This window comes from Peromyscus californicus, unplaced genomic scaffold (genome assembly GCF_007827085.1).
Source record: "Peromyscus californicus insignis strain IS unplaced genomic scaffold, ASM782708v3 Scaffold_4__1_contigs__length_199733344, whole genome shotgun sequence".
Taxonomy (NCBI): domain Eukaryota; kingdom Metazoa; phylum Chordata; class Mammalia; order Rodentia; family Cricetidae; genus Peromyscus; species Peromyscus californicus.
Window position 1 is genome coordinate 7,840,274 of NW_026294562.1, and position 9,450 is coordinate 7,849,723.

Genomic DNA, 9,450 nt, shown 5'->3' on the forward strand with positions numbered 1-9,450 from the left:
AGAGCTCTTCCCTACTAAGCCATCTCCCTGTCCCTTCACCTCATTTTTTGAGACAGTCTCTTACTGATACTACAGCTCCCATTTATCAAGTCCTGGGGTCCTACAGTCTCCACTCCCCAGTGCTGAGATTACAGATACGCAGCATTATGTCCAGCTTATATGTGGGCACTGGAGATCCACACTGAGATCCCATCCTTGCACAGAGCCAACTCAGCTCTTGTGCTAACTTTTAAACCCCTCTCAAAACCAATTTTTCAATCCAAAACCTTTAAGATGGCACCCTATTGTATATTGTCATTAAAACTTGGCTTTTTAACAAGATTAAGTATTCCTTATATATCAATATCATCAAAAGCAGAAAGTTTCATAATTAATATAGTAAAAATAATGAGATCACATTGTAATGATTGAAAACTGTAAGAAAGAGTAGTTCAAGTGAAATTTCAGTAAGATTAAAAGTCTATCACCAAACCATGTCTCCTCTACAGGAAAGCTAAAATATTTATCTGTAACTGTAATTTGAAATACTATTTGCAATATATATTTAAAAGACTAATATTTAGCAGATTCCCTGGTATTTCAATCCCACAGGCTTTAAATATTTTTATATTCTCTTAGAAATCTTCCCATGTCTATCTGTCAACCAGTACAGATAATGCAAAGAGACAACAGCCTAGCACACACACTGACATCTTCAAGTTGTAATTTGTTATCACCATTTTCTATCTATACAAAGTATTTTTTGATTTAGAAAATTTTTCACAAGATCTAGTATTTACTTAAAAATAATCCAGAATATGGAGGAAGGAGGTAAATGGAGATATAGGACTAAATAAGATTTCCTGTGAGTTAATACAGTGACACTGGTGATGCTCAAAGGTAAGTAGAAGGTTCATTCTAACAAGTCTACTTTTGGAATTTTTCCACTAAAAAGGTAAGGAACACTTCACAATGATGCATTACAACATTCCTTACTAAGCATTATCATAAGAGAAAATGCAGGTGTTCCCAGAACAACATATATGCTAGTACTCGTGTTAAATAGTGACACAAAAAAGGAACCTAACACCTATAACCCAAAATACTCAAGAAAACTCCTTCATCATCAATACTAATCCAAGTCAATAAAGACCTCCAAGCAGAAATTTTATACACTTGACTATCAAAAACTAATTTTCCTCATCTAAAATTAACTTAGCAATCACAAAGTACTGAGTGTATATGACTTTGCTATACATGTTGTGTGTCCCTTTACTACTACAGAGTGTTCATATATAATCACACACCATTTGACATTCTTATGAGTGAAAAGTTAAGAAATCTTACAAACATTGAGTATATAAAAAAATAACTGGTACCCACCTGGTCATCATCATAGTTCGGGTCTTTCACATCCACCTCCTCCACATCATACACCTGTCCAGGTGTACCCCAGACACCCTTGCCTCCTGCACCACCTGGAAGTTGTTGATAGTTCACACATATTAACTGAAATCTGAAATAACTTCAATATAAAAATTCTTATGCTAAGCCGGGCAGTGGTGGCGCACGCCTTTAATCCCAGCACTCGGGAGGCAGAGCCAGGCGGATCTCTGTGAGTTCAAGGCCAGCCTGGTCTCCAAAGCGAGTTCCAGGAAAGGCGCAAAGCTACACAGAGAAACCCTGTCTCGAAAAAACCAAAAAAAAAAAAAAAAATTCTTATGCTAATCATTTTCCAGTTAAGAATTACACTTGAAATTCCTATTTAGATCATTTTTCAATAGTTAGGTTACCTATTTCCAAAAGCATGAAGTTGAAATAACTTACTTAGAAACTACAAAGGCAGAGTCTTTAAAGTATTTTTTTTTTAATCCGAAAACAGCCATGCCACAGACCTTACACAAAGTGACACTATGGTTGACATTTCTTGGAACTAGAAAGAAGGAAATTAAGAGACGCATGTTGGGCCAGTAAATGTGGCATTAAAACCACAACCTATGATTCCACAAAGAACCATAATGACCACCATCAAATGCTTTAAAGTCTAATGTTCTTCCACATAAAGGACACATTAAACTATGCTTGGAAATTAGCAGTGTGTTAACAAATAACTAATTGCTATTTAAGAACAACAACACTGACAGTTGCTTCTATTTCTGTATACAAACCAAAGAGTAAAACTTCAACTTGCCAAGTTGCTTTTCCATATCAAATGTGACACTTTTATAAGGCCAAATTAGTCTAAAATAATACTTTTTAAAAGTCTTCAGAATGTCGGCCGGGCGGTGGTGGCGCACGCCTTTAATCCCAGCACTCGGGAGGCAGAGCCAGGTGGATCTCTGTGAGTTCGAGGCCAGCCTGGTCTCCAAAGCGAGTTCCAGGAAAGGCGCAAAGCTACACAGAGAAACCCTGTCTCGAAAAACCAAAAAAAAAAAAAAAAAAAAAAGTCTTCAGAATGTCATTGCCCCTTTTTAAGTTTTCATTCTACCAACACCCTCCCTTTTTATAAGTTTTATTTCTGACACTGCACCTCTGCCTTTCTTTTTTTAAGTTTTCATTCTGTACTTGGAGTATAATCCCTGCCAACATAGCAGACCAGAATCAGATAACTATCATTCTGATCCAAATGATTATGAAATTATTCACAAAAATAATTTCTGAAAGACTACTATAGTTTACCTGAATAGTTATATATTTATCTTTCTCTCTTCTTAACAAAAAGTTTTCCATAATCATCTTTTTGTCTTGGCATTAGTTCTAGGTTCATTAATGGAAGATGCTAAAATCCAATCTGTTTCATCCCCAACCCTCTTCTAAGCATTTTCATCACCAGATCCATTTAAGTTGTCAGGGTCTTAATTAAGTGTATAAATTGAAGCTCACATCATTCAAAATTCAGTCCAGTCTCCAAATTCTACCAAAATTCTACTATAGATCGAAGTTGACAGACCTTCACCCAACTAGTGTTAAATGTCTATCAGTATTCTGGGCACTGGATACAGCAGTGAAATAAATCAATCCACTCCACCATTCAAACAGCAAAGCTAGAGAGAACCCAGACCAACATCTACAAACATGTTACCAACTGTATTATAGTTACTATTCTTAAACAACAGACCAAAACCAGATTCATTTGGTAAGTTATGATTAATCTGATTACTTTCATAGTGTGTATAAAATCCATAACTGAAAGCAACAATGTTTTACTATATTTCACTAGGGGAAAAAATAAAGTACTATTCCAAAGAAAAAGAATCAACCTTAAGAGAAAGCGATGTGGGCTTCGCTCCACTGCAAATGCATATGCGACCCATAAACCTTACAACTGCCTGTACCTCCATCCTCTTCCCAGCGCAGGAACTGGTTTCCCAGTGTTTCTTTGCATGGCACACACTAACCTTTCTTTGGCAGCCCCCTTCCTTTCCCAGATCGGGACCGTCTATCTAACAACCTTCCTTTTGGACTGGTGGGCACAGCCACTCCACTTCTAATGACTTCACTTCCGTTATCACTGACGGAATCGCCTCTGCCAGAGTCCCGGGACGAGTTTTTCCGTAGTCGTCTTTTTGCCTTGGCATTAATTCTAGCTTCATTAATAGAGGATGCGGAAATCCAATTTCCATTTATTTCATTCTTTATTTCCTCAGTGCCAGCATTTTCTTCATCACCAGAAAAGAGAGAGTCGCTTAAGTTATCAGGATCTTAAAAGAGAAAACGAAGAAACCAAACTAAGTATTTCCAACACCCACTGTTATGTCAGGTACAATTGAATTTTATTACTACCCATGAAATTAACATTTTGTCGTTAGCAGTAGTCATACACTGGCAATTTAACATGGTTTCATCTAATAAAGGACATTACCAAGGAACGTAAACGAAGACACTGAATTTTAACTAATAAGGTCTGAAAAGGAGCCTCATGTTTGAAAAAAAAATTATGCTAGTAGAAGATCGTAAAACTGTAGACTCATGAGCAAAGAGTTATGAAAATAGAGATAGTAAGACAAAAACTCTTGAGACAATGGAGATAAACCACACACAATGTCTATTATGATTTTTAGGCTCTATATTGGACACTACAAATTCAGTAATTGACACAAATGAGAAAATTAAGGTTCAGAATTGTATTTAAAATTACTTCCCAAACATTCTCTGTTCAGTTATAAATACTTAGGAAATATTAGTAACTCCCAAAAAGTCTATAATATATATTTGGCAAATAAATGTAATCACATGTAATTGTTGAACTGACTGCCTTCAACATAAGTAATATTCTTAAAATCATCATCTCCAACTCCTAACTTATTTCCCCAAATTTCTATCTATGAAAAGTTCCCAGCCTATACAAGTTGGCACATTAGCACCTAAAATCATTCCTACTGTTCTCTTGCTTAGAAGTCATTTAATTACTAATCTGCTATCAGAAGTCTTCAAAATACACCCCAAATCTTAATCCTTCCATGAATATCTCCCTAAAAACTCAAGCCACAGTAATCCTAAACATTCATATAATGATCATTTAGCCCATCACAGAAATCCATGTTTTACTTTTTAATAATTCTTTTCACTGGCTATAGCTTCAAAGAAGAGGCTATTACTAGACTGTACTGTCTACCAACAACACTGAGTAGACCACTCTCCACCCCATTTCAGATGTCTCTAAAGACTGCCTGTCAACCTCAGCTTTGCTCTGGAAACGTTTTTATGTCAGAATTCATTTACCACTACAGCAGTTTTGTTCAGGATAGGTAACTCAAGTCAGAGCCAAATCACCCAAATTGTGTGGTGCCTAATTAAAATTATAATGTGTAAAATTGATATATAGGACTTTAATATGTTTCGTGATAGTTTAAAAAGTAAACATTAAATCAACCTCTAAAATCTATATTAGTACTTAATCCTTTTCGATTCTTAACAAAAAGGTACAGATGTCAATAAGGAAATGCTGTGATCCCAAACACACACACTCAGTATATTAAGGTGTCCCATGGGTCTCAGCCTCTGCCTTCAATCTTCAGCCTTCTCTAAATCAAGAGAGTGGTTCCTAAAGCACACCCTTCGCGTGCTCTCACGGGAATGTAAAGTCTTTACTAGGCAGTGTGACGTCACTGACACCTGGCCCCTGCTAACTGCGCCACCCTCGGTGCTGACTATATATTTTACCTCACATCGTCAAATGTAGCTATGATATCTTCTTTCCTTTCGAAAGTCTTCCTAGTTCCGATTGCCTCTCTGTAGAGCTAGGGCATCTTCAGCATGGATAAGGAAGTGCTTTAAAAGTTTTACTGTCATTTTTTTCACATAAAATATGGAATAGTGTCAAGGTTGATCACAAGACAGGGGTTAGGATACAACTTACCAGTGGGGTTTACGTTCAGAATCTGATCATTTTCTACATCCATTTTTCCTTAATTTTGCTTGCACTGATTATACACAAATTATGAAATGGAAGTCTTCCTTTAAAATCTATGTTTTAAAAAAGAAAAAAGTTTCAGCATCTTCTAAGATGACACAATTAAGGTAAATTCAACTTACTTGAATACAATGTGAAAAAAATGCCTTTTTAAAGTCTGCTTTACTTTCACAAATAATCTAATTAACACTTAGTTTCAAATTGCTCGACAAGCTCTTCTGAGACCAAGAAAAAAGAAAAAAAAATTGAGATTAAAATACAACAGATTTCAGCATGTTGCCAATGAATCCCTTAAATTTGGGGTTTCAAGACCTATTTAACAACACATATTTCTTTCAACTTAAAGAAATACATACACAGCAAATCTTTTAAGATTTACACCTCCCCCTCGCTGTGTGTGTGTGTGTGTGTGTGTGTGTGTGTGTGTGTGTGTACAGCCACAGGTGTACAGGCAGCTGTGGAGGCCAGAAGAGGGCACTGGATCCCCAAAGCTGGACTTCCAGGGAGTTGTGAGCTGACTGATGTGGTGTTGGGAACTGAACTCAGGTCCTCTGAAGAAGACTAGGTACTCTTAATCCATGTTCCATCTCTCCAGCCCACATTTAATAGTCTTAAAATTAACCACACATTCATATATAGGAACACAACTATTGGAATAGTTTTCTAACAATAACTTTTATTTCACATATTGATCTTTCAAGCACAGACTTGGAAGCAGAAGTATCTGCCATTTCGTGTCTTTTTATGAAGCACTGAGATGGGGAGTCATTCTTTTAAGTAACCTTTTCTATTATGAGATTTACTTGTAATTTATTTTTAGCATATTGCTTTTACAATCTAAAATTTTCATTCTTAAAAAGAAATAACTTGTTTTAGTAACAAATGAAAGCCAGACGTGGTAACCAAATCCATAAGCACAGCACTCTGGAAGCACAAGGAAGGATCATCAGGAGTTTACAGCCTACATAAGTGACTGTGCTAAGGGAGGCACAGACAGCTGACAGAACTCAGTGGCAGCATGTGCAAGACCCCTTCGATTTTATATTCTCCTTTAAAAAGGGTATTAACTTGTGAAACAAAAATAACCTTATGTTAAAGTGATGCCATAACTGTTAGGCTACACCAACACATTACCATACTGCTTGAGAAACACAACACAATAAAAATCATCCTCTAATTCTATTCAGAATTAACTGACACATGGATCTAAATGATCACTTCCCAACGTTTTAATTTCAAATAACTGAGGATTTAGAAAAAAACGAATTTTTATGTGGAGATTCAAACAGATATAAGACCAAATACAGTTTAGAAATGCAAACACTTAGTACTTTCCATGGCTGGAAATGCCACCTTTGGCTTCCTTTCAGAGTATGAATTACATGTTATAGGAAATCTGTCACATGGGATGTGATCTGAGTTTAAAGTTACACTGTGAAGTTTTTTCTTTTCATTCTTCATGCAAACATAATCTTTGAGAAAATACTTTCTGCAGCATCTACCTAATAAAGGGGAAAGATTATAAACAATACTTATCAAGCCCTGTATAAATCAAAATAAATTTTAAGTGCATTATTTCGTGTACTTCATGTATTCACTTTGCATACAATTCAAGAGATTCAGGAGAGCGGGTGATCTGTGCAAGGATAAAGAGCAGCACAGTAGAGGAACCACTACTCGAATCCAGACCAATCCTGTAAATGCAGGACCAGAGCTCACAGTGCCCTACAGGGAAGGTCCGGGTTAACAAAAAAAGTGACAACACAGACTTGTTACAACAACTGTTAAACACTGCTTTCCAAACACTAAAAGTAATTAATCTATGATACAGAAAACAGCTATCAGGAAATGACTATCACAAATAATATACTGTTTTATTAAGTAATTATAACAAAAGTAAAAATTAAAAAAAAAGTTCCTTCTCCTGACCATGACAACTGGATCAAACAATCAGGAACCGAGTCACAGCCCACAGCAGCACAGCTGTTCTAAAGAACAATATGTTCTACTCTCTTCAGAGTGGCAGGATTTTTTTTTCTTTTTTAAAATTTAACAATCCGTACCTCAAACTTAAGGCAAAGGAAAAAAAAAATCTAAACTCCATTTGCTCCACAGTAATCTATACAAAATCATTTCCAATGAGGGAAAAAAAAGCATGCTTTACAAGTTAGAAAAATTAAAGCTGAAATTAACTGTTCTCCAGTGTACTTCCTAAATAACCCCATAAATTACTGACATTTTTGGAAGTCAGAGTTTAGACCGAATGTTAACTAGAAAATTACTTTAGTTCTTTTCTGGGATACAATCACCTAATTAGCAACTTACACTCAGCTAAAAGCACTGCACCACAGTAATGCAATTGCAAAAGCAATCACTATAGAAAATAACCGTGTACATTTATTTTTGCGGTCCTTACAAGTATTTCTCCCTTAACATTACCACACTAGACAAACTAATCAAATTATAATTCAAAGATGCCACCGGTGTGTGTGTGTGTGTGTGTGTGTGTGTGTGCGCGCGCGCGCCTCAGTAGCAAGCACGTTATGGGTATAAATGCCAATACAGATACATATGCTAAGACTCTGTTTTTAAAAAGGAATATGGGCTTTCCCAAAGCCTCAAACTCTAAATCATGGAGACTGTCACAACTGTGAGTCTCCGAAAATGTTTTAAAAGCCTCCTGTAGGCCTCACAGCCACCACTCACCCAGGCCAGTAGCTGCATTTGAATCATAGCACATAGGACAGACCCTACAGCGGCTGGCTACTGAGCCAGTTCCCAGGAGGGTGTGGGGGAAGAAATGGGGAGACCTACATCTGCAGCCTGGGGGGTGGGGGGGCACCCTCTGTGTACATCACAGCAGCGGACAGACACAGGCAGCAGACACAGCACGCGTTCACAGAAAGGGGGCCCCCTTCTCGGCTGTTTTCCCTAGGTGGTATTCTTTTTCTTTTTAGGGCCCCTGTGCAGGAGACGGCAAGGAGGGGTTGGCGCAGGGCCTGGCGGGGGCCTGTCCGCGTCCGGAACCCGCACGGGCGGACGGCGTTCCCGCGGGACTCCCACCCTCCGGCAGGGCCAGGCCCTCCAGGATCTGGGCACGCAGCCCTCCCCTGACCTCCGTCTGGCCCACACACCTCCCCTACCGACCCGTCCCCCACCTTCAACTGCATCGGGGACGGGCACCTGAGGGCTCCTCGGCCACGAGCGCCCGCGCGCTCAGCCGCCGGGGAAGGGGCAGCGGAGGAGGGGGCGGGCCCGCGCTGCAGCGCCCCGCTCCGGCCTCGGAGACCGAGCCCCGGCGGCTCCCCGCAGCCCCGGGCGTTGGGCGAGCGCGGCTGGGCCTGAGGGCCTCCAGGCGGCTGCAGACCCGGGCTCGTCGCCCCGACCGCCGCGTCGAGGCCTCCACGCCCCCTCCCCCTCCCAACGTGCGGCAAGCCTGCCCGGACCGAGGGCAAGCGGGAGGAGGAGGAGGACGCCGCCGCCACCGGAGCGTGCGAGCCGCGCCCCCCCGACTGACCTCCTCCGGCCGCCGCCGCCGCCGCCGCCGCCGCCGCCGCCGCCGCCGCCGCCGCCGCCGCTCGCCCGGGCCTCCGGTCCACCTGGCCCCGACCCCACTCCTCAGCCTCCGCCGCCGCCTCGGAGCGCCTCTGGCCCGGCTCGCTCTGTTTGTTTTTGTTTTGTTCTACCCAGTAACACGGGGGCGACGGCGTGGCGTTTATTGGCCGAGAGGAGGAGGTCCGGCAGCCAATCGTGGCGGCGAAGCTGCAGCCCAGGCCGAGAGGGAGGGAAGTGAAACGTGGAAAGTCGGGGCGGGGCGCTGGGGGGGCTCCGACGGCCGGCGCATGCGCAGCGGCTCGGGGGCCCGCTCCGCGGGAAGTCGGGGGCGGGTGGGGAGGGCCGGAGGGTTGGGCCGGAGTGGGGGCTGGGGTGCGGCTCGTCGACCCGCCTCGCCTGGTCTCTCCCCAGGGCGTCGGCAGACTCAGCCAACTCCTAAAGCTGTGGATTTCCTGAGGTCCCCTCCATTTCTGGGCGTGTAGGAAAGCTATTCTCTTCCTTCT

The 9,450-nt window shown here is 41.3% G+C and overlaps 1 protein-coding gene across 5 annotated transcripts in view; it reads right to left on the bottom strand.

The window, feature by feature from the left end:
- Pdcd4 (programmed cell death 4) overlaps window positions 1-9,188 on the bottom strand; it is a 35,618-nt gene extending 26,430 nt beyond the window's left edge. For 2 of the 5 annotated variants that reach the window (XM_052712490.1, XM_052712489.1), the window contains exons 1-4: window positions 8,910-9,188; window positions 5,339-5,445; window positions 3,378-3,680; window positions 1,363-1,457 (exon numbers count right to left, since the gene is read on the bottom strand). In XM_052712490.1, coding sequence (XP_052568450.1) covers window positions 1,363-1,457; window positions 3,378-3,680; window positions 5,339-5,381 — 441 coding nt within the window. In that variant the 5' untranslated portion in view covers window positions 5,382-5,445; window positions 8,910-9,188. Of the gene's footprint in view, window positions 1-1,362; window positions 1,458-3,377; window positions 3,681-5,338; window positions 5,446-8,550; window positions 8,574-8,909 lie in introns of those variants that run through there. The other 3 variants (XM_052712488.1, XM_052712486.1, XM_052712487.1) reach the window with 2 other exon arrangements.
- Between the last annotated feature and the right edge of the window lie 262 nt (window positions 9,189-9,450).